This window comes from Eutrema salsugineum, unplaced genomic scaffold, assembly GCF_000478725.1.
Source record: "Eutrema salsugineum unplaced genomic scaffold, Eutsalg1_0 scaffold_14, whole genome shotgun sequence".
Classification (NCBI taxonomy): domain Eukaryota; kingdom Viridiplantae; phylum Streptophyta; class Magnoliopsida; order Brassicales; family Brassicaceae; genus Eutrema; species Eutrema salsugineum.
Genome location: NW_006256877.1, coordinates 3803821 through 3829925, shown reverse-complemented (window position 1 = coordinate 3829925; position 26105 = coordinate 3803821). Strand labels below are relative to the sequence as shown.

At 36.6% G+C, this 26105-nt stretch overlaps 4 protein-coding genes and 1 pseudogene across 4 annotated transcripts; 2 read left to right on the top strand and 3 right to left on the bottom strand.

Moving 5' to 3' along the window:
- Window positions 1-324: 324 nt before the first annotated feature.
- LOC112088365 (protein FAR1-RELATED SEQUENCE 7-like) lies at window positions 325-1551 on the bottom strand. Its single transcript, XM_024158625.1, has one exon. The coding sequence runs from the start codon at window positions 1549-1551 to the stop codon at window positions 325-327; it is 1227 nt and encodes a 408-aa protein (XP_024014393.1).
- Window positions 1552-5635: 4084 nt separating this feature from the next.
- LOC18022477 (putative F-box protein At5g40050) lies at window positions 5636-12347 on the bottom strand. The gene is given in 6 exon segments (XM_024158624.1): window positions 5636-5733; window positions 10849-11008; window positions 11102-11251; window positions 11773-11935; window positions 11985-12289; window positions 12291-12347. Coding segments are annotated over 6 exon segments (933 nt in total).
- A 485-nt stretch (window positions 12348-12832) lies between these two features.
- LOC18022478 (agamous-like MADS-box protein AGL75) lies at window positions 12833-14312 on the top strand. Its single transcript, XM_024158597.1, has one exon. The coding sequence runs from the start codon at window positions 13078-13080 to the stop codon at window positions 14296-14298; it is 1221 nt and encodes a 406-aa protein (XP_024014365.1). The 5' UTR covers window positions 12833-13077; the 3' UTR covers window positions 14299-14312.
- LOC18022476 lies at window positions 13904-19569 on the bottom strand (annotated as a pseudogene).
- Window positions 19570-20776: 1207 nt separating this feature from the next.
- On the top strand, window positions 20777-21802 carry LOC112088363. The gene has a single exon (XM_024158623.1). The coding sequence runs from the start codon at window positions 20777-20779 to the stop codon at window positions 21800-21802; it is 1026 nt and encodes a 341-aa protein (XP_024014391.1).
- The last annotated feature ends 4303 nt before the right edge of the window (window positions 21803-26105 follow it).

Sequence of the window (26105 nt, the reverse complement as noted above, 5' to 3'; positions counted from 1 at the left end):
AGTCGACCTGGTTGTCCAAATAAAAACACAAAACATTACAAAACTCAAAAACTAAGTTGAAGGACCTTCTGCCTGGGGATGTTGAGAAGACCGGAAACAAGCCTCCAAGTCCAAGTGAGGGTCCGCCTTGTTCCTTGTCCTCCGGCGACGTTTTCCGGGCCCTGGTTTCCGCTTTTCTTGATTTCTACCCACTTTTTTCTTGACATCTGGTGGTAAGACGACCAACTCTTTGATGTTGTCAGGAACACTCCAGTCAGTATGATGAGGAACAGGATAAATTGTTCGATAGTATGCCAATGCCCACGTCTCAATCAAGTAATATTTTTAGCACAAGTCATATACTCCGATACTCGCTGATCTATCTTCCGTGCTCATCAGTTTCTTCGCTGCGGCTATTGCATGTTCACACGGGAACTTATCTATATCAAACCGCCTACAGCAACAGCTTTTCGCTATCAAGTTCACCACGTAAGTTTTCCCGTCCAGTCCATTAACGCTGTATTCAAGCTCGTAGCTGTTTAGTTCCGTCACCACTAAAAGAGACGTGATTGCACATCGACTGTGTATTTCATTCTCCACAACAGGCAACACTCTCTTATTATAAAAAGGACCAGCTGAATCCTTCCTGTATATGTTAAACCATTCAGAAACTTTGGCTACAATCGCATCGATCATATGCAATAAGGCGTACTTCCTCGCAGTCACTAAACAACTATTCATAGACTCTGCCGAGTTACTGGTCTCTATGTTGTACTTATCTCCGAAGAAGCAGCACCTAGCCCATTTTTCCAGCGTCACACTATTATCAAGATACTCAACGGCTTTAGGAAACCTAACTCTAAAATCACCATACTCTCTAATGAACTCAGATTGAGTATAGATATGTGTGCAATCCCGGAATTTCTGTGCAACAAAGTCTTTATTGACATTACTAACTCTATCTCTCACATTCTGTGAAATATGCCAAATACAATATTCATGATGAGCACTCGGATACACCTCGGAGACTGCCTTGATGATGCTTTGATGTCTATCACTCATAAAGACTAACTCATGATCATCTGGAACTACAGTTTTTAACTTTTCGAAAAACCACCGCCAGCTATGATTATTCTCGCCATCAATCACATCAAACGCGACCGGGTAATTGTGCCGATTAGGGTCTTGAGCTGTCGCAAACACTAACATACCACCATAGGAACCCGAGAGAAAAGTTGCGTCCATTACTAACACTTTCCTCATTGTTCTAAAACCTTCAACACAAGCACCTAAAGCAATGAATAAGTATTTGAACTTCTTCTCTGCAGTCAATTCCACACTTGTTACCGTTCCAAGATTTACCTTCTCCAACATGTGCAAATAAGGATACAACATACCATAGCTATCTTCTGGACTGCCTCGTACATAATTAAATGCGAGTTTCTTCCCCCTCAGGGCAGTGGAATAGGATACATTCATACCAATACGCCCTTGAACAACATTGATGTTACTTTTAGCAACTGGGGTGTCGAGCCGACCTGGATAGACATCATGCAGAACCGATGCTACCATTTCTGGTGTACCTTTCAATTTATTGCTGCTTGTACTCTGCGCAGCACGTGAACATCTGTGCATCTTTCTATACACCCTGACACTAAAACGGCTTGAATCCTTAACGCTCGCAGCTCAAAGATAACACTTACAACCTTGTTTCTTCTGATGGCATTCTAGCATAAGTCTGTTTTTATTCGACATGATAGTATTGAACGAAAAACAGTATTTATGTGCAGCTCTCTCAATCATATGTTGCACTGTCGCTTTAGAACTAAACTCTTGACCAACTACAGGACCCGCACCATCTTTCCATTCAGCAACTAACTGACTTTCTTCATCAGCACATGGTGGCTCATAATAGTGAGGCTCCTCCATGCGATCACCTCCTGATACGTCATCATTCAATGCCAAAATTTTGTCACTTGCGTTACCATCATCCCCAGATTCTTTATGCATTCCTTCATCAACATCATCCTCCATCGGCTCTTCAATTATTGGCTCATTGTGTTGCTTTGCTGGTCCCTCTGCTCTGTAGATAGTTAGGATCCCCGCATCAGCACTGACATTTGAACCAAGCTCCCCTTTGTTCAAACCAACTGAGCTACCTTGACCAGCTCTAGACAGTTGCGGAGACAGTTGCGGCTCCATTTGAGTTACTTCCACATCTTTCATTACTTCCACATGCAAAACAGATCTAAATCCCTTTTCGTCCACTGTTGTTAGATACACATAAACATCCTCATCATCATAAATATATGACTGGCTCTGAGGGTTAAATACCAATGGAATGTAGCTCAGTTTCAGTTCCGCTGTTCTTTCATCTATTGCCATCTACCTGCATATCGTCTCTACTAAAACCGAGTAAGTAATCTCCTCCATTGCACGGTATTTCAAAGATATTGCAAACGTGGAACTTCCTGCAATCCATTTAAACACCTCTCCGACTTCTGTATACTTCCCTCCATAATCAAAGTGTATGTTCACGGCCGGACTCATTCTGCCCCACCCTTCCTGTGTATAGGAAACCAAAATACGCGTTTAATTATTACCTAATTTGTCACAGTTGTACCATTGAGTGTCAGTTGTACTCTAACTCAGATCTGTACCATTGTGTACTAGTAGTTCTAAACCCTCATATTCGTACTTTTGTGTACCAGTCGTCCACACTTTATTAGTTGTACTAATTTATACCAATTGTCCTAAATTTGTAGATTTTTCCCCTATTTCGCTACATATTGCGACGTCTACTCTAGCTCAATTTGGACGTCTAATCAACAATCAATCTACCTAATCGACCCAATGTACATACCTCAACATGCATTTCCCCTAATGAAAGATATACCATACCTAATCGGAGAATGAAGATGAGCTAATTGGAGCTGATAGAGGGGAGGATCTCCGACGACGACGAGCTGCACGGGAGGAGATGTCTGTGCTTTTAAATGCAGCGTGTTACCCGCGGCGAAGAACGACGACAGCGGACAATAAAACAAAGAGGATCAAGTTTTCTTTTTCTGGCCACAAAATCGATTTCCCGAGCCCAGATTCCGGCGTGCAACAATTTTTTTTGATTTTCGAAAAATATTGTTACAAAATCGATATTTATCCCTAATATTAGGTAGTATGTGGGTCTCTTTCATTAAAGTTACAATGGTATTTTTCCCAAATTAGTGGCATTGTGATTATCAAATGGCAATTTAGAATGTCACGCACACAAATAATGGCATGCGAGCCATTTCCCCTTTTATGGACCGTTGATCATATTATAAAATACGTTGTGGTGCAAATAAGCAGAGGGGATTAAAATAAAAGTTGGTTTTAGTTAGACAAGATCCATTGCCAAAACAACGTAAACTTAGCCTTAGCAAAGTTAAATAAATCAAACCACACCAGACTTAAGAATATACGAAATTCCTTACGTTTCATATTTTCTTTCTGAACGTTTCAATCTAAATCGAAATCAATTGACATATAGTATTGCATCAATTACACTGTTTGATAATTTTTTTTTTTTAAAAAGAGCAAAAAGCTCTAAATTAGACATATGACTACAAAATTTAAACATGGATATGGTAAAAAGATAACTAAATTATTCTCTTTCTTTGTCCCTATATATCAAATTTTTGTTTCCTTGATGAACAAAATTCAAGAGTGTACAGACAGTATACTATTGATTATTACATTAAAAAAATAAATGAAGTATAGTAATGGAGTACCTTTTGGTTGTTGATTTGTAATTAGTGCATGAACATAAGTCCCTAATAAGGCTTAACGTACGACCTTAAATGTTGACGTCGTTTAGTGATAATTAATATGATAGAGTATACTATTCTAAACTTTATATAGCACTTGTTATAATTTATATACTAAACAGTATCACTTGGCCAAGAGATGTTAGGAGAAACCCCTTTTTTACTATAGTTTCTGCGTAATTAGAGTAATGTCAAGTGTGTTAACCCCTGAAACGAACATATATGTAGACAATAACTACAAGAGGAAACATAATGATAGCAACATGAGGAGGAGACATGAGCATAGAAGCTATTAAATAAGCTGAGATAACAATAAGTAAAAACGAGAGGCGAGACGATCTAAAAGGAAAGCCAGAGCTGGACGTGTTTGGGGAAACACCGCGTTGGCCAAGAGGAAAAGAGAGAAAGCCGCCTGATTAAGGAAGCATTGGATTTGGATGCTTGTACTAAGGTTTGGTCGTTCATACCACGAAGATGTGTAGCTTAGTCCACCAGCAAAGATGAAAGGATGTACTGTAGTAAGTCTCGGTTTGGTTCTTCGAATAGTTCGGTTTGGAAAAATCTGCTGAATAAAACGTCAACAAAATTTTGGTTTGGTTTGGTTTGGGAATCGAGTTTATTCGGTGAGGTTAAATGTTAAATCCATGCGCCACCCACCAAAGCAGATTTCATTTTCTTGTCACCCACATGCCATATCCTACACTTTTCTTATGCTATTCAGTCCACACGGTCTTGTTCACACTTCAATATTGATTTTTTTTTTCTGAAGAAAGATATACCAAATACAGACTGTGAAGAGATGTGGGCCAACGAGAAAGTAAAGGGTTTAGGGGTAAGTAAACTAAGTATGTAATACTCCTGCCAATATGTGAATAATTTTTATATATAGTCGATATTGTCCCTCGCCCTATACGTGTATAATTTATATATACCCTTAGCTAGAGACTAAACTTCGTCCTCGTGTCAATTTCTCTAACCATCTAACGGATCATTGTCCGGGTCACTCGCAAGAATCTATGAGACATAAAGTCTTTAATTACCAAAAACATAAACAGAACAATCATGTTTGAGGAAAGTTTGGGGACGATTAGCTATGCCAAAATGGAATAAAAGTGAAGGTTTTCTGAGTCTTCCTTTTCTCTTTTTATAAAATAGGGCGAAGGATCGGTTTATTCGTGTTTGGGAATCAGTTAATTCGGTTCGCATAACGTACATTTTACTAAACCCTAAATGTACATTTCACTTTCTTGTAGACTCACATCCTCACATCTTATGTCCCCAACCTTTACTTACGTTTGTTTTTCAAAAAACACGACCCTATTTGATATCTCTCTCTCTCTTTTGTATCATTATATTCTCTGATAGAACGGGAAGATTATTGGGTCTTTTCCCTTTTTATAAATTGGGGAACCGGAACGGATTTATAAGATCTTTTCTGATCCTTTTTTTTCTTAGAATTCGTGTTTAAGGTAAGTCGGTTCCTGTGCATGACAGATGTTTGATTTGACCTTTACGGCTTTAGCCAGAATTTTGTGAGAGTTCGATAATGACATCAACCTATAGAAATTTAAAGATGGGTCAAAATGCATGATCTGATATCTTTTGTGATAATAGTTGTTTCAAATGCTACCATAGGTACAGTACATTTAATGTATTTATAAATAAAACTTCTAATATTAAATATACTTTTCATATAAATTTTCATTACACTAGGTTTTATGATTTGTGGATATATTACAGTAGAGTAGTATTGGCTAGATACGACACAGACAAAATAAAGATTTGCAACAAAACAATTTAAGATAGTAATTCCACCAAATCAAAATTGTATTATATCAAGCACCCGATCGTCACAAAACAAGGAGGTTGCATTCCGATGAACGTTTGGGAAGAGCAATAAGATCATTTGTGAGTTGCAATTTGTTATCTATCTCATCACTGTTCTTCACTTTCATCTATGATACCTATGATAGTTTGAAAGTTCTTTATCCTTTCAGATTATGAATTTTATGAGAAGAAGCATATTTTCCTTTTATGGGTTTACCATATTTTATCGAAGTGTTAACAGAAGAAAATATTACTTTTCTACTATTGTTGACATGTCTTTTGAAATGAACGCTAATAATAGAAAAGCCTCTAAATCTACCAACACAATTTTTAAGAGTATATAGCTCAGAAGAATGGTGCAATTAACACTGGGTAATTTAATGAGAGGAAAGAAAATGTAAAATGTGAAAAGACCAAACAGAAAATAAAAAGAAAGACACGTACGTAACTGTGACAATGAGCAGACACAATGGTTTAAATGGAACTTGAATATTATTGGACAAAGAGGGCAATGGAAAACTTTATAGCCAAATCATATCTGAAGTCTGAAGATCAATTCTTAAAAAAGACCTCTACAAACTATTTTCTTAAATTTTTTTTTTTTAATAATCTCATTGGCCTTCAAATTGACCTGCGGCTGATGGACTAAAGATCTAGACCAGACTTATTAAAAGCCATGACTCAGATTAACGAAAAGTAAACTATTTGTTTCCTTGGTAAGAGAATTCACGAATAACAGATTATAATATTAGTTATATATTAAAATAACTGAAGTATGAAAAAACCTTTTTGGTGGACTCTTTCTGGTTGTACCTCAATGGTTGACGCTAGTTAATGATCATTTTATGGAGCATGCTAACTTATTTTATAAATAAATACTTTTATAGGATATGTTCTAAATCAAACAGTATCACTATCGGCAAGATATAATTAGAAACAGAAACTGGAATGTTTATTAAAAAAGAAACCACTATATATGGTTATAGTTTTCTTTGTGTAATTAGGGTAAGAAATGCAGTCTTTAACCCCTGAAACGAGAAAATATGTAGACAATAACTACAACAAGAAACATAAACATAAGGAGGAAACATGGGCATAGAAGCTAAATAAGCTGAGACAACAATAAGTAAGAAGGAGACACGGTCTAAAACGAAAGCTAGAACTGGACGTGTTCGGGCAAACAGCGCGTTGGCCAAGAGGAAGAGAGAGAAAGCCGTTTGGTTAAGGAAGCATTGGATATGGATGCTGGTACTTAGGTTTGGTCGTTGAGACCACGAAGATGTGTGGCTTAGTCCAGAAGCAAAGAAATAGTTTAGGACGCAAAAGCTTAGATTGTCCATCATGTGGAACTCATGTGGAAGTGGACCGTGTGGTGATGCTGGTTCCATTGTCACAAACTCGTTCCCCCGATACCATGGAATCCTAATGGGAGGAGACAATGGTGGAGACGGGTCCGGCGACTGAACAACCCGTCTTCCCTGACTTGGGGCTGACGGCGAAGTTCTCTGGTACCGTGGAATCGAGGTGCTCTGACCCGGTAGAGGTGAGTAGCCTAGCGACTGAGACAAAGGAATCGGGTTACATTGTTGTTGTGGTTGGATTGCATGATCTGGAGACGGAATAACCCTCGCCGGAGATGGAGGGATCGGGTTACTCTGACCAGGTGGAGGAGGGTGCTCTAGCGGCTGAGACAAAGGAGTCGTGTTACATGTTTGGATTTCGTGATCTGGAGACGGAGAAACCATCACCGGATTGGGAAGAATCGGGTAAGTGTGCTGTCCTGGCTGGGTCTGAGACGAAGATGACTGATTGCTCTGACTCGTACTAGGTAAAGTTGAGTGGCCCAGCAACTGAGCATCACATCATTCACGGGAAGTTGAGGAGTCGGGTTGCTCTTGTTTGCTGATTTTGGATGACTCTCACCAAGAATAAGAGGACTTGCTAAAGGTTTAAGTAGCAAAACGAACAAAAAAAAAAAAAAGTGTTGGGGACGAGTAAGTGAATGTGAAATGTAATGCATGTCTGCTTTGTTCTTACTCCGTATTTACAAAGAATTATAGATAGATAGACATATATATATATATATATATAAATCGTCTACCGTTGACAAAAAATAAACATATAAGAAAATATGTATACACTGAAATGAAAGGAAAATTTGTTTAATTTACGCATCGTGTTTTTACGGTGTGTGTATTAAAGTATAAGGTAATCATGCTTTCTTACGTGTCACAGAATCTTTTTCGTTGCTCTTCTTTTTGTTCTTTCTTTCTTCATATAATCAAGAAACATTCAAAAACCAAAATCAAATATTATTTTCAAAAGAACACTAGGGCAAGTTGAATCAATGATTTGGGATGATGTGAACTTCTTCCCAAATCTCCCTGTATTGGATCTAGTATTCACAAAAGTTATTCAAATTAAATCCAAAGTTATTGGATTAGTCATTTGTACAAATTCTTTTAATTTCCTTGTTGAAAATTAGTGAGTTCATTAATAAAATAAATTGGAAATAAATTTGGAATGATTTGGAACATAAATGTATACCACCTCATATGATGGAAGACATATATGCCACAGTGTATCGCTTCAAATATGCCAACTAAATATGACTTCATCGCTGTCAATGGACGATAATCATATACTTCTCTTTTTCTATCGATCATTATATATCAATTTCTTTTTCTTATTGGAAATTCAGTGAATAAACTTCTCTATTGGCACATGCTCAAGTTTACCTCTTTTGTGTCACTTGGTTCATTTTCTTTCTTCTTAGTTACTAAGAAAGGAGATTGTGCAGCAAACATAATTAAAAACAAAACTTTATAAATGACATATGTATCAAGTTCAAAGAATTTTTATTTATTATTTATTTAAATTTTCAGTTTTTCAAATGTCCTAAACTTTCTTTAAATCACCCTAAAATTTTGTAACAATAATTTTGAAAATTTTGCTCAAATCTCAAATTTCTTTCAAGTTTTCTGAAATTTAGTATAGATCTAAATTAATCCAAATAATTACTCCAATATGTTCCTCAGTTCCTCTAAATATGTTAAGGAAATCAATTTTCTCAAAACTTGCAAATCCAACAGGTATAGGATCTCTAGTATAAGTGGGTCGGTGGGGGTACGTGCTTCATAGTCCACACTGATTTTTAAGTTTCTCTTCTTGATCGTTTGGTAATGGGGTCCCTTTGATTGTCATGTTTTTTTGGTCTATATATATTTACTTTTGAGTATTTGCAACGCACAGCAATATTCTGACCCTTAATTAGCAAATCAACAAATTAATTTATGGACTCAAACAAATAAAATATTTCGCCACTATATCTACTATTTCAAACCCCACGCGATTGTGGTTAGGATTTTTCGTTATTTTTTCAAAAATGCATTGATTGCTTATGATTTTCTGTCCTTCGATCTCTTTTTCTCTCGTTCTCCCTAGATTTTGGTGGCCCTCGTAACCCCTGCGGTCTTGCCACATCACATATTCCTTTTGCTATTTTCTAAAAACAAAATAGTCAGTTGACCTTAAAAAAAAAAAACCAATTAAAAAAACCAATACAGTCAGTTGTCAATCACTCTTTGCTTTTCCCTTTCGTCATGTCTTCTTTATTTAGTAGTGACCGTTATTTCTATACTATGTTTTTTTTTTTTGGAAAACTTTATATACTATGTCCATCTTTAGATTTTCAATCTTTTTTTCAGTCAATAAAATACTTATAAATTCTAATATAAAAATACTACGGTAAAAACTCTATAAATTATTTGTTAGAATTTTGATATTTTATTAATTTATAGAGTTATTAATTTAATAATTTTTAGATAAAAATATTAATTATTTCTTATAAATCTTAAAAGATATTTTTTAAAAAATAATCTTTAAAAAAATTCTTTCTAAAATTAAAAATGAGTTTCACAAAAACTTTAATTTAAAATAAATAAAAAATATTAATAAACTTATATTTTAGTAGATTATCTCAGTTAAATGTTTATATCAGATGTTGTTTATGGTAATTATTAATTTATAATATTAATGGAACCATATATTTATATAAGAGTTTTGTCAAAATTATTATCTTATTGGATGTGATATATTTTGAACCGGTTCAATTCAAAATCATAAAATAATATTAATTTATAATATTTATTAATTTATTGAATAATAATTTATAAAATTTTTACTGTATGTTCATCTTTAGATCCCTATATATAACAATAAATAGACAAATTTTATAAAATAGTTAATATGATTATATGTTATGTGATTGTTTTGTATATAAAAAAACTAAAAATGGTGAAGTAGCGGATTAGAAAGTTCTTGCATTTTTTTAACTTTTTATATTTGAATATGAGTGCAACCTCAAAAAGGAGATGCATTTTTGAGGACTTATTATGAATATGAACATGTTGTTGTAAGAATTTGGTGCAATATTGTTTTGGTCTATCTATATTCAGCTCAAGGAATCAAGTTCAATTATCATGCACAGCCATATATATCTAGAAACCAATCTGATCTATTATGATTTTGTTTTCGCTACGCATAATCAACACAAAGAAAAAAAAGAACACACCCTTCTTTCAATTTTTCTGTACATGAATCAGCTCTTAACAATCAGGAGAAACAATCTCTAAAACTCTAACTATTCACTTGTTTGTATAATTGAGAAACATTGAGAAAACTCAAAAGAGCAACACGGTGGTTAAAAAAAAAAAAAAGCAATCAACACCGTCTCTCATCTAGTTGTTTGGTCTCGACCCAATTCAAAGAAAATCTTCTTAAAGCAAACCCAAAACAGCCCAATCTTCTGCAATTCTCTTTAGACCTTAGGTTACAGCCAAAACCAAGATGTTGTCTCAATTAAGAAGAAGTTTCCTTTCAGGTAACCAACAACCAAGATGTCTATGTAGAGTTTAATTAAGCTTTGTAATCTGTAATCACCAACACACTTCTTTCTTACAGATAATAGAATTTGAAGCCTATTTAACAGCTCTAGAAACATCTTGCTGTAAGAATTTGATCTATATTAAAACAATACTGAATCAAGCTCAATCATCATTCACAACTACATAACTAAAAGCCAATCCTTATATTTCTGATATTTTTCACAGCTTTAGTCCATAACATATCACCAAATCGAAACTGGTATTTTCAAGCACACGACCATCACAAGACATGGATGCTGCATTTGGACAAACGTTCAGGAAGAGCAAGAAGAGCAAGAAGATCATATCACTCATCTTCACTTTCATCTCTTCAAGATTTTCCATTTCCCACAAGAAGCACTTGACTTGGTTCAACTCTTCAAGTCTTCCTTCATAGTCTTGAATCTCAACAACCTTCACCACATTTCCACCAATCTTAACAATCTCACAGTTGCTTATACCGCACAAACCCTAGAATATAAAACCATATAACAAAACTTATAGATTGATACATGCGGATTCTCAGACAAAAGTTCCATTCTAAATGGGAAAAATCATATATACCTTAAGAAGCAGAGCTTCTAGCTTTGGAGATTTTTCTATCATATTAGACAGCAATTCCCAATATTTTTTCCTGTTACTACTCTCGAAATGTAAAGTAGTCAGGTTCTTCAAGAAAGGAAACCCATCATGATCAAGGCAATCATGCATCACCTGCAACACATCCACACATCAGTAAACAAGACCAAGAACAAAAAAAAAAGGAAAAGAAAGAGATTGAGAGAGACATAATACCTCAGCAGTATTACAAGCAGTGTGTACGAAGGTTTATAAGGGCTTAAGGAAAACTTAAAAAATGGGGCTTTTTTCGTTTAAAAAAAATAGAGATTTTTAACAAAAAAATATAATATAATTTAAAATCATATAAAATATTCAAAAATAAAATCTTAATCTAAAAAAACTAATTAAAACATAATTTTTTTTCCTTCTTTTTCAATAAAATAATCGAAGTTCCTAATTAGTTCTCTTTCTATAGATATGATAGCTAGGCCATTCAATTTTAAATTTATTTATTTTTTTTTCGTTTTATAAACAAAAATAAAAAAACATCATATGTAAAAAAAAACTCACACCAACTTTAAACCACTTAACTACTTCTTAAGAAAATGGAGGTCCTAAAAAATTTACATATATTGGGGGCTTGAGACGAAAGCCTTTTTCATTACATGGTAAGCACGTCTCTGATTACCAGAGATGTAAAGAATGTGAACCTTGCAGATAAAATTCAAGAGTTTTGAGCAGTTTTTTTGTTCACTGCCGTATCTCCCTCTAGGAGAGAAAGCAAAGTCAAGGCGGGCTTCTAATAGGTCATTGAAGACAGTATGTCGATTTAATATACTCCCAGTTTATGTCATTATAAGTTAGATAATCAGAGTAGTCGAAGTACACGAGACGTGGTGCGTTTAATACCAAATAGCGGTTGCTAGAGAAATAGTCACTGTAGCGAATCGTGAGTTTCTTGATGTTCAAGTGTTCTATATAGACCAGAGGTTTAATGATGTCAAAATAGGGCTTGCGACAGTTAGAAAGCGTGTTATCCACGAAATGTCTGAAGCTATCCTTTTCATGGACATCATCATCAGAGTCGTCGAAATAGAAAGACGCGAAGAGAAGATTCATGACTTGAAATAGATTCCTCCATCTTTTGGAGAGGATCGAGGTCGAAGCAGCTTGTTTAGTAGGAAGACACGACTAAGACCTGAGCAAGTATCTCATCTGGTAATGAACTGATCAAATCTTTCGTCGACATTAACAGATCCAATAATCGGTTAATGAGAAAAACGAAAACTGTAATTTAAGGTTAGAGACGATGAATCACAAACTGAGCTTTGCCTCGATAACACGAAGCTTAGCTTTCGCCGCCGTCTGGTAAGAATTTAGGGTTCTCGAACTCTATACTTTTTTTCTTCAAATTCTCCGGTTTGTCTTATACCGATTTTTTTTATCTTATACCGATTAATCTTCCAGTTATTTTCTGAATAAGGCCGGTACTGCGAACCAAGCCCGAGTGAGTTTTTAAAAAAAAAAAAAAAAAAAATCTGCAAGCCCGAGTATTTGTTGTAGACTTTTAGTTAGCCAGAGAAAATGTATTAAAAAAAAAAAAATCAAATCATGTCGAACGTAATTACACATCACATTACCCTGTCATTAACTACTCTCATAAATGAAGAGTGTTAAAATATGGAAATTTTTTAAGTAAATTTTTCCTTTTTCTAACAATCATCAACGGCTCGATATAGTGATATTAAGGAAATTAAAAGTAAGCGAAAATGGAAATCGAATCATACGCGTTTTTTTTTACCGTTGGGGTCCATCAACGTGTATTTTCATCTCTATCACAGAGTCTCTAATCTCTATAAATACATATCCAACCACAGTTTCTCTCTCAATTTCATTCTTCTGCTTCTTCTTCGTGTGCGAGAGCGAGAAAAACGAAAACCAGTGTGTGTGTTTCGGATTATTTTTCCAAGAGAATCACCATGCGATCATCTCCTTCTTTCTCTTGTTCCAGTTCGTCTTCTTCTTCTACTTCTAATTCACTCGCCGCAACAAGTATGACCAACAGACTCGAGACCATCTTTAAGAAAGCTTACGAGCTTTCCACTCTCTGTGATGTCGAAGTCTGCGTCATCCATTACGGACCAGACGGCGAATTGAAGACATGGCCTGAGGATAGACAGAAAGTGAGAGACATTGCTGGAAGGTTTAGTCAGTTAGACGAAGCCAAGAGACGCAAGAAAAGCGTCGATCTTTATGGGTTCCTCGAGAAGAACAAGACGAAGATGACGAATTTGACGAAGAAGACGAAGAGGGATGAATTAAAGTATCCAATCTCTGATCATTATTCTCCCGACCAAATCTCCCAACTGATTCAGTCCTTGGAACTAAGTTACTCTAAATTGCAAGAAAGGCTTCGTTTTCTCGAGACACAGAACCAGAAAAAGACGAACTTGGAGGATCACAAGGGTTTAAGCCGTCCAATGTCTCTGAACCATCAGGATCATCATCAGACCCAATCCTTAAACCCTAGCAAGTTCTCGCTAGTTATATATAACCATGAAGATGCTCTACTCTCTCAAATCCCACTCTCTGCATCAACTTTCAACCACTCTGTTCCCACTCAATTCACCAATTACACAGGTGATTACTCGATGAATCAAGAGCTTTATGGTTGTGATCAGAATATGTTTATGGGTAACAACTTTCAACATCCTTGCGTCTCCAACACACACGATTACTCTACAGTACAAGAATCTGTGAGTATCTACGGGTTGAATCAATTGATGCAGCATGAGCTTAATGGATATGATCAGAACATGTGTATGAGTGATATTACCAAAGGCAACTACTTTCAGCATCCTTTCGTCTCAAACACACAAGATTACTCATCGGCGTCACAAGAATTTGCAAATAACTACGGGTTGAATCAGTTGATGCCGAAAGAGCTTCATAGTTATGATCAGAACATGTGTATGAATGATATCACCAACAGCAATGTTCAAGATCCTTGTCTCTCAAGCACAGTTTCAGATGCGGTCTGTTCTGATTTTCAGGACCCATATGGTTCTATGGTCGGTAACACTAGCTTTTCTCAAGACCTTTCAGATATGTTTTCAAGCTATGATGTTCAATGTGCTAACACTAGCAGTCTACTTCAGACATCTACTCTACCATCTCTCTACACCATTCCTAACTGCTAGACTCCTCTGATAACAATCTGCCAGAAGAAAGAAAAGTTAGAAGCAATTACCTGACCAAAGAGATTGAAGCTGTTTATGGGTCGGATCCCTGCTATGTCTTTATTTTAAATATATGAATTTTAACTGTAATTCGGATGCATTTGTAGAAGTTTTGTTTTTAGTTTTGAAGTTTGAACATTTTTCCGGTTTAGAACATTATTCACACATGTATGCACAGCCATATCCCATATATATCGTTAACGAAAACTTGTAAAACTTCAATGAAACAAATTATCTAAAAACATTGAAAACAGTTTCAGATGTTTGTGTGTTCATTTATTGAAAAGAAAGGATGTGGAACCAATAAGCAAAGAAACAATTGTAGAGAGTAATAATGTAAACACTTCAATTTAGTACGAGGACATGATAACGTCTGCTTCTTCTTAGAGATTAACAAAGAAAAAGTTAAGAATTATGAAGAAGATTATAAAGTTAACTGTGAAGCTGAAACAAAATGCCTAACTAGAGAGACCTATGAAAAATGCTCGTGTCTTTGAAGCTTCCACAAACAAGATCTTAAAACCGAACATCCATCTTTCGAGTTAAAAATGTATGGAATAATGATTATTAACTGAACCTAACCTGTTTGGCTCTTCCTATAGCATCTTCTTCTTCTCTAGATTTGCAGTGATACTTCTTTGCTTGTGCTTCCAGGAAGGAATCTTACCGGCAAAACCCCACCTGAGCAACCGCTCCCACGAGTAGCAGATGATGAACATGAGCAAAGCCCAGAGGAGAAACTTATCCCTCATACCTTTAGGTAAAGGAACCAGCTTTAGCGAATCGTTCAGGTCCCTGAACATATCAGAGGCAATGACGGTGAAGAACCCTGCTCCAGCAATGAGCGCGTAGAACAACGGTTTGTTTTCCCTGATACTCTGGTTAAAGGGATGTCCCGTATAGTTCACAGCAAAAGTTGCAACCTGAAGCATCATTCTCACCATGTACGACACCGTGTTCACCAGGTTAGGATCGAATGTTGTATCTGGCTCGATGCATTCCTCGGGCATGTGTTTCTCAGCTTCCTTCACAGAGTAGATCAAGAAGGTTATGTTAACAGCAAACTGACCAAGCAGAGAGAGAAAGAGGTACAAGGAAAAGATACTCGGGTGAGGTCGCTCTGCAGAGAGGGTTTGAAGCGGTCGAGCATGAGAAAGGAAGAGGAAAAACGCAGATGCAAATACTCCGCTGATTGTAGCCTGGACATCCCCGAGCTTCACACGTCCAAGTGCATAACACTTAGGACATAAGCTGTGGCAAGACAGTTCAGACCGAGAACTTTGAACATCTGAAGAGTCGTCACAAGTGTACTACGACCCTGTCGGATTATGTCTGTCACTGGGGCAACCGACGCATGTTTAGCTGTGAAGGGAGATGCCATTGATGCATCCCCAAGTTTGACTAAGGGAGCTGACCGGCCATCACCATCGCCATTGTTTAGTTTATCCATCATCTTCTTTAACCTTTGTCTCTGCAATTCCGCAGCAGTAAACTGGCGGTTTTGGGGTGTGATAATCCTCTTTGATGATCCTTCCCCATTCTGAATTGCGGTTTTACTTACTGGTTCTATTGGCACTTGCGAGAAGGGAGGTGTAGCATTCAGTAAGGCCACTCCAACATGAGCCTGCTTCAATGCTCCGGCATCATTTGTCCCGTCTCCACACATCAGAGTTTCCCTTCCTACCGCTTTGAAGGTGGTTAGTATTAGCTCCTTCTGCTGTGGAGCAACTCTCGCAAAGACCTTAACAAACGGAATGACTCGTAAAACAGCAGATGTAGCCTGTAGCATTTCAAAGCTATCACCTCCAATGCATAAATCATGTGTCTCTGCAAGGGATTCGATCTCTTTGTCACTGTATGGTACGATCTCCTTCTCATCAGGTGACACCCACTCGTATTCGTCACCAGTCCTTGATTGACCAAGAATCAAAACCGGGTTTGATACAATATGCACTTGGCTTGCAACATGACAAGCTGTCAAAGCTTGATCACCTGTAATCATCACCAAATCATGAGATGAGTTCTTCAACTCCAAGAGAACGGTGGCTGAATCTGATCTAATGGGGCAGTTAAAGACAGCAAAACCAGCAAAAGTAAGGTCACTCTCAACAGCATCTCTTTCCATGTCTCTAGCTTCACTGGCCATCATATCAGGAAGTCGTTTAAACGCAAGGGCCAGGACTCGAGATCCTTGGCGTGTGTATCTCTTATATGTTTCAATGTATGATGCTTGCTGGCACATCCACAAGCCTATCTTGGATGGTATCTGGTGCACCCTTGGCAAACACAAAATATTCCTGCTGAATACAAACGATAACTGACATTCTCTTCAGATGCGAAGCAAAATGGTATCTCTGCATAATCTGCACCGAGTTGCCATTTTCTCTTCTAGGCAAGGCCTTTTCATCAGATTTGTAACTCCAGTCAATCCCTTTAAGTGCAGCCTTCTCAAGAGGATCACCAACCAGCTTGTTGTCTACAAACACCAACGCATGACATGAAGCCAAAATCTCTAGTGTGCGTAAAGGAACCTTGCTCATATCAGTCTCTGCTTCTTCAGAATCATATAAGCCCGCAACTCCTCGGAACTCTATGTCATCTGACGTGAGTGTACCGGTCTTGTCAAAACAACACAGATCAACCTTCCCGGCATAAGGGATCCTAAAAGGCTCTGTGCAAAATATCCCAAGACGTGACAAAGCAACTAACGACGTATTGACAGCAACGGATAACTCCATAGGGAATTCAGGCGGGATCACTGAGGTGATGATAACTGTACAGCCTAGTAAGAGCTTATATTTGCTCCTTGTAGGATCCTCGAGACCTTTTACAAGAACATAACCCGCAGCTATCACGGCGAAAACAACTAGAAATAGTATGAAGAGACCACTCTCCCAGGTGTTTGCTGTAACCCTCTCCGTGGAAAAACAAGATTGTCCTCATTAGCTTTCCTTGGCTTGTCTCGAATCCAGTTCGGAGAACAACAGCTACACAGCCACCAACAGGGGGTTTCAGAGGGAATGACCTGTCAGGTGAATGTTGCAAGATCTTGGTCCCTCAGAATAAAACATGGTTTTTATCTCTTTTGATTGATAGTTTTTTATCAGATCCTTGGCCAGCAACTGGGACCTTCCATTGGGGAGTTGAATCACCTGTCAAAATGGCTTCATTTACAATAGCACTTCCCGCCAGTAAAAGCATGTCCGCAGGTACAGTCTTATCCTCTCCTCCGGTCTGAGTCAAAGGTCTCCCAATGGACACAACATCTCCTGGCAGCAGATCTGTACCTAAGAGCCTCACCCACCTCTTGCATCGATACGCAATCACAGCCTGACTGTTCACCCTAACTCGTCTTAGTTCGGTTAACATCTTCAAGCGGCCTTTTGACATTGTTGACTCTAAAACCAAAAGCATGAATTTTGTGAAGACACTGTAATACCAGAAGCTATCCAAGCACCAAAGACCTACACTGAAAACCTGCAAAAGGAAAGGAAGAAACAAACTACTTTAGATCAACAATAGCCGTGAAAATATCTAAGAACTCTTAAGGTACATTGCATTAACAAGTTGACAAACACCTGAAATACAAAAAATGGCTCCATGCAGTTTTCTTTCATTAGCTTCCTGAATGTAGGTTGCGGGTAATCAAACCTGCAAGACGCAGAAACAAAGTATCAAACCACACTTTTGATCAAACTTTAAAAAACTGATTGCACAAGTTGAGAGACAATCGAAAAAAGAAATTTTCAATCACATTGAATTTGTGATAGAAAATTCACTAGTCAGACTTACACATTTCTTCCCCACTTCTCAGAGGCAGCTCCAACTTTAGCTTCTGTATCGTGACCAGTACATGTTAGATAATGACCAAATGTTTCCTTTGTGGGGTAAGGAAGCTTGGAAAAGGCATCTAACTCCTTTGAGTAAACAAAACGCTGCTTCCTGAAGTCAAAGAAGATTTCTTGGCTACGAGAATGAAGAGGAACAACTTGTTTAGGACCAGAGAACTTGGCTGGAGTAACTTTACAAGCATCTGCCTGGTTGATACTTGTAACCTTGCTAAACTGGACAAAACACTTGAAATCCACAGACCACGCAGTGAAAAGCAAGACTAAGATGTGAGAAGCAACAACAAGACCACCAAACGCCATGGTTGCATCAGTCAAGTCTGTGATTTTAGTCAGCCAAATAGCATACAGAATCGCAAATGGCCAAATATCTAAGCGACATGCCCATTGTTTCTTCCTACATAAATCGACTTTGTCCACTACCTTTCCTCCAACGCCAAAGCTCGACATCTCAAACCCAAAAACCTAATTCGCCGTCAAACCTAATTCGATCTATCTAAATCTAGGGTTTTTCCAATCAATAAGAACGAATCATAGCGTAATCAAAAGGAATCTCTTTCTCGTTCTTCTTTCACGACTCACGATTGAGGCTTTTGCCCCCAAAGATGCCCAATAAATAAATTTCAAAGCTTTTTATAGTAAATTTGAAGTTTTTGTTTTTGAGTTTTGAAAGTTGAGAACTTTGTTTTACGGTTTAGAACACTAATCATACATTTATGGGCAATTATATACAAGGAAAACTTCAGTAAAACAAATTAGCTAGAAAAGTGGAAAAACAATGGAGATATAAGACGCATATATTCAGCTAATGGAATCAAATCATCATTCATAGCTAAATGCTAAATATCTAGAAACCTATCCTATCTATTATGTTTTTTTTTTCCTCTGCACATAATCAACACAAGACACACACACAAAAACAATCTTCTTCCTATTTTGCTACACATGAATCAGTTCCATAGCCATTCTAATTATCTATCACTTCTTATAACAATCAAAGAACCATCTATTACTATTCAATTTTTTTGTATAACATCGACTCAAAAGAGCAAATCTTTTAACCATCTCTTCTTAACAATCAGGAGAGACCATTCTAACTTTCCCCTAAATCCAAATTAAAATGAGAGAAAAAAAAAGAAATGAATCGAACCCATTTCTGATCTAGTTGCTTGATCTCAACTCCATTCATAAAAGCAAACCAAAATTGGCTTCTGCAATTCTCGTTAGTATATACAGCCAAAAACCCCAACTTTGGAAAGAGAAAGGAGAACAGCGATTCTGAGACTCCGATTAACCATTGGCAGGGACGATCATCGCAGAGCCCGGAATCGGCGGAGGGAAACCGACGGCTCGAGGAGGGAGACGAAAGAGAGAGAAAAATGGCTTGCCGGAGAAATCCAAATAGATAAGACCGGATTAGGATTTTGGGTTTTAAACCGGGATTCTGGTTTTAAACCGGAGATGTGTTTTAAACCGGAATTCTAGTTTTAAACCGGAGATCGGTTTTAAACCGGAATTCTAGGTTTCGCATTATTTCTGAACAGACAGAGATTATTATTATTGTTTTTTTTGGAGCCCGAGGCAAAGATGCCACAAATGGGAAAAAAATGGCTAAAAAGCCATAAGGTGTTAAATAAAGATAATTATCATCATTGTTAATTAATATATTTTACCGACTTAAGTTTGTCGCATGTGGTTTTCACCGCTTCTGCTGCATGTAATATTATATAGTTTCTTACCTCTATAAATAGAAGTTTCACCCTTTGTAATGTGATCGATGATTAAGAGAAAGAAATCACTTCCTTCTTCTCCCTCTCGTACCTCACTACCACTGCCTCTAAAATAATATAATATAAGAATATATATACTTATATATACAAACACATATCCTCACCTATACATTTATATAATATCATATATTATCTAAAACGTTATCAGCACAAGCCGTTCTTATACCGTTCCTATATCGAAAAGGTGAGGTTTAATTTATGTTCAATCCGTCTACTTTTATGTTTATATTCTATGGTCGGGATGATAGGCGCTGCCTTCTCCGAACCGATCATTATGGAGGTTATGCCTTTACGATCATGATCATATGGTAGACTATGTCTCCTCAGATCAAATATATAGTTGGTTTATGATCATATGGTAGTTGACTCCTCTGATCATTACCTCCATATAATAAATGTCCAGAAGACATTTAAGAAAAGTTCCTGAAGAACTAAGAATAACATACTATATGTTCAAAAGACATACTTGAAAGAAAAATATGTCCAGAAGACATATGAAAAAGAATAGTTCCAGAAGAACTATATAAAAAATATATATCCAGAAGATATATAAAAGCGTTCCTGAAGAACTGCATAATTAATTTCGTCTAGAAGACGAATATTTATTTTAATTATTGTTCTTTAAATTCTGTTAATTACTGTTATTTAATTTCTGTTTATTATTACTTTAAATTCAGTATTTTAAATTCAGTTTTTATTACGTTTATGAATTCTAAAATTTTATCATGTTTTATTAAAATCAGAATTTTTGAAACTGAATTATGACCAAATTTATAAATTGTTGTATTGATAACAGTTATCATGTCGAATTTGACAAAACTCGAGATTATTGCCCTTGATATTTCTGGAAGAAATTATATGAGATGGGCAGTAGCTGCAAGGATGCATTTAAAAGGAAATGAGCTCCTTGATACCATCGATAAAACAAAAACAGTTCCTGAAGAGAAAAAGGCGAAAGCCATGATCTTTTTATTCCACCATATCCATGATGGTTTAAAAGATGAATATATCACGAAAGAAGATCCTGCAGATCTTTGGCAATCACTCCAAGATAGGTTTGATCACCAGAAATATGTGATCTTACCAAAGGCTAGACATGAGTGGTTGAACCTCCGGTTCCAAGACTATAAGAGCGTTAGTGAGTATAACTCCGCTCTATTTGGAATCACTTCCAGGATAATGTTGTGTGGAGAAAATATAAGTGATCATGATATGATTGAGAAAACTCTCTCAACATTTCATCCTGGAAACGTAGTCCTGCAGCAACAGTACCGGGCAAACGGATACAAAAAGTATTCGGAGTTAATGCAAGTTCTCTTGGTGGCAGAACAAAATAATGAACTCGTGATTTTAAACCATCAATCTCGTCCAACTGGATCAGCTTCATTCCCAGAAGTGAATGTTGCATCGTCAAGCCATGAAAATTGGCAAAGTGGACGTGGACGCGGTCGTGGAAATGATCGTGGTCGTGGACGAGGTTTTGGACGTGGTCGAGGTCGTGGACGAGGAAGAAGATTCCGTCCTGCTGATTTAAACGATAGAAGAAATAACAAAAAGTTCAAGGGTAATGAAGTTGGTCGCAAGCAACATGAGAGTGCTTGCTACAGATGCGGCATGAAAGGACATTGGGTTCGTACCTGTCGTACACCAAAACATTTAGCCGATCTGTACCAAGAATCGCAAAAGGCGAAAGGAAAAGAAAGTGAAACCAACTTCATCCATGGTGAATCTAGTTTTTCTTTTGATGGTATAAACGATGATACAAATCTCGATATATCTGATTTCATCGTTGATCCCGAAGATATCAACGAAAAACAAAACGAGTAAAATCTTCTTGAAGAAGAAGATGTGACATGATGTATACATAGTGTGAAAAATAAAAATATAAAATATAATGTTTAAAAATGTATCTTTTGTTATAAAAAGGTTTTTATTGTAATATAAACTCTTTTGTTTTGCTATATTAATTTATCTTTTATGAATATCTTGAATTCAGAAAATGTCAAAGATTAAGATCGAGGATGGAGATATATGTCTGGCAGACAGTGCGACAACGCACACAATATTAAAAGATAAAAAGTATTTCTCCTCTCTTAATATGAAAGATTCCGCTGGAAGCATGAATACAATATCTGGTAATGCAAAAATTATTATGGGCTCCGGAAGAGTCAGTTTTTCAATGCCAAGGGGAACAAAGTTTGAAATAAATGATGTGTTATATTCCTCTGGATCTTACAGAAATTTGTTAAGTTTCAAAGATATCCGCAGAAATGGATATCACATAGAAACTATGAATAAGAACGGCATTGAATATCTTTGCATTACTTCAGTTATTTCGGAGAGAAAAGTTGTACTGGAAGTATTACCAGCATTATCCTCCGGAATATATTCCACAAAGATAAATATGACTGAATCATATGTTACTGTAAACCCGAAGTTTACAAGTATATTTAAAATCTGGCATGAACGATTAGGGCACCCTGGTTCAGTCATGATGCGGAGAATTGTGGAAAATTCTAATGGCCATCCGTTGAAAAACCAGAAGATTTTTCAATCGGGAGAATTTATGTGTAATGCTTGTTCTCAAGGAAAACTTATAACTTGGCCATCACTAGCTAAAATCGGGAATGAATCTCCAGTATTCCTAGAGAGAATACATGGTGATATATGTGGGCCTATTCACCCACAATGCGGGCCATTTCGATATTTTATGGTATTAATTGACGCATCCAGTAGATGGTCACATGTGTGTTTATTGACAATACGTAATACAGCTTTCGCAAAATTCATTGCCCAAATAATCAGGTTGAGAACACAGTTCCCTAATTATATGATAAAGAAAGTAAGACTTGATAACGCTGGTGAATTCACTTCCCAAGCTTTTAATGAATATTGTATGTCATTGGGAATTGATGTTGAACATCCTGTTGCACATGTTCACACACAAAACGGCATGGCTGAGTCATTGATTAAACGGTTACAACTCATTGCTAGACCGTTAATATTGAGAACAAAGCTCCCAATTTCAGTATGGGGTCATGCTATCTTGCATGCAGCGGCATTGCTTCAGATAAGACCGAGTTCATATAATAAATATTCCCAATACAATTAGCATCTGGCCAGGAGCCAAATGTATCCCACCTGTGTGTGTTCGGGTGTGCGGTTTATGTTCCGATAGCCCCGCCACAAAGATTAAAAATTGGGCTGCAAAGAAGATTGGGAATATATATCGGTTATACGTCACCGAGTATAATTAGGTATCTTGAACCGCAAACTGGTGATATGTTTATGGCACGTTTTGCCGATTGCCATTTTAATGAAGATGAATTTCCAGCGTTAGGGGGAGGAATTAAAGAAGTTCCAAACGATGTTGCATGGTGCACACCATCTTTGTTGCACCTTGATCCCCCTACGAAACAACGTGAACTCGAAGTTCAGAAAATTGTTCATTTACAAAATATGGCAAATGAAATACCAGATGCGTTCATAGATATAAAAAGGGTGACAAAGTCATATATACCCGCTGCAAATGTTCCATCGAGAATTAATGTTCCGGAAGAACAAAATGATGGAAAAATAGCGAATGAACCCAAAGTTCAGTTGAAGAGGGGGAGGCCGATTGGCTCAAAAGATAAAAATCCCCGAAAGAAAAAGAAATTGGGAAAACAAAATGAAAATGTTCCAGAAGAACTACATACAGAGAAATGTCCTAAGGACGAAAATGACGAAGAAAATCATGAGATTTCCATCAATTATGCCCAAGATGGGATATTATGGGCTAGAAATGAAATAGAAGATAATGATGGAATATTCTCGTTCTCTGTATGTAAAGAAATTGAATATGAAATTGATGATCCAGATCCAAGGTCCATATTAGAATGCCAGAAAAGATCTGATTGGGAGAAATGGAAAATGGCCATAGAAACTGAATTGATCTCCCTTAATAAAAGGAAAGTTTTTGGACCGATTGTTACAACACCTAAAGATGTACAGCCGGTTGGGTACAAATGGGTTTTTGTGAGAAAAAGAAATGAGAAAAATGAGGTGACAAGATATAAAGCCCGACTTGTCGCCCAAGGATTTTCTCAAAGACCGGGAATTGATTATGAAGAAACTTATTCTCCGGTTATGGATGCAATTACATTAAGATTCTTAATGAGTCTTGCGGCATCCAAAAGTTTAGAAATGTATCTTATGGATGTTGTGACAGCATATTTATATGGATCACTTGATAATGATATCTATATGAAAATCCCTGAAGGATTGAAAATGCCTGAAGCATTAAGTTCCAAATCGAAAGAAATATGTTCAGTCAAGTTACAGCGATCACTTTACGGATTAAAACAATCCGGACGCATGTGGTATAATCGCTTAAGCGAATATTTACTAAAGAAAGGGTATGTGAATAATGCAATCTGCCCTTGCGTCTTTATTAAGAAATCTTCGTCAGGATTCGTGATCATTGCTGTTTATGTGGATGACCTGAACATTATTGGAACTCAAAGAGAGATTGATAATGCAAAAACTCATATGAAAGAAGAGTTCGAAATGAAAGATCTCGAAAGACAAAGTTTTTTCTTGGATTACAAATAGAGCATTTCCGAGATGGAGTATTCATACATCAATCAAATTATACTAAAAGGATATTAAAACGCTTTTGTATGGATAAAGCAACTCCTTTGAGTACTCCAATGGTTAATCGATCTCTCGATACGGAAAAAGATCCGTTTCGACCTTGTGAAGATAACGAAGAAATATTAGGTCCTGAAGTACCTTATATGAGCGCTATTGGTGGACTTATGTATCTTGCAAATTGTACCCGACCGGATATAGCATTTGCTACAAATTTACTGGCAAGATATAGTTCATCTCCTACGCGCAGACATTGGAATGGAATAAAACATATATTCCGTTATCTTCAAGGAACAATTGACTTGAGATTGTTTTACCCTAGAAACTCCAAACTTGTTAGTCGGTTTTGCAGATGCAGGTTATTTATCAGATCCTCATAAAGCTAGATCGCAAACTGGATATGTTTTTACGTTTGGAGGAACTGCAATCTCTTGGCGTTCTCAAAAGCAGACATTAGTCGCCACTTCTTCAAATTATGCAGAAACTATTGCGCTTCATGAAGCATGTAGAGAATGTGTATGGCTCAGATCTATGACTCATCATATACAAGATGCAAGTGGAATAGTCATCAACAAAGAGCCGACGAAATTGTTCGAAGATAATGCTGCATGTGTCGCTCAACTAAAAGAAGGCTATATTAAGAGTGACAGAACAAAACATATCCCTCCAAGATTTTTCTCTTATACTCAAGAGCTCGAGATGAATCAAGATGTCGATATCCAGTATGTTCGTTCATGTGAAAATGCGGCGGACCTCTTTACAAAGGCGCTTCCTACTACAGTATTCAGAAAGCATATTCAAAGTATCGGAATGCGTCATTTGCGGGATTTATGAAGAGAACGTTATATCCATCATTCTAGGGGGAGATTACGTTACTGTACTCTTTTTCCCTTGTCATGGTTTTTATCCCATTGAATTTTTCCATGATAAGGTTTTTAACGAGGCAGTACACAATCTATAAACATTGATGGATAATTAAGGGGGAGTGTTAAATAAAGATAATTATCATCATTGTTAATTAATATATTTTACCGACTTAAGTTTGTCGCATGCGGTTTTCACCGCCTCTGCTGCATGTAATATTATATAGTTTCTTACCTCTATAAATAGAGATTTCACCCTTTGTAATGTGATCGATGATTAAGAGAAAGAAATCACTTCCTTCTTCTCCCTCTCGTACCTCACTACCACTGCCTCTAAAATAATATAATATAAGAATATATATACTTATATATACAAACACATATCCTCACCTATACATTTATATAATATCATATATTATCTAAAATAAGAAAAATTGTTTAATATTTTTGATTTTCTTTTTAATACTGAAATCTTGAAAAATCCAAATCAATCCCTGAAAATTCGATTTATTTACAACAAAACTTGGGTCAAACCCAAATAATGACCCGTTTACCCGAGAACCGACCCGTTTATTTTTTTTTTGATATTTAGAATTTTCTTTTTAATACTGAAATCCTGGAAAATCCAAATCAAT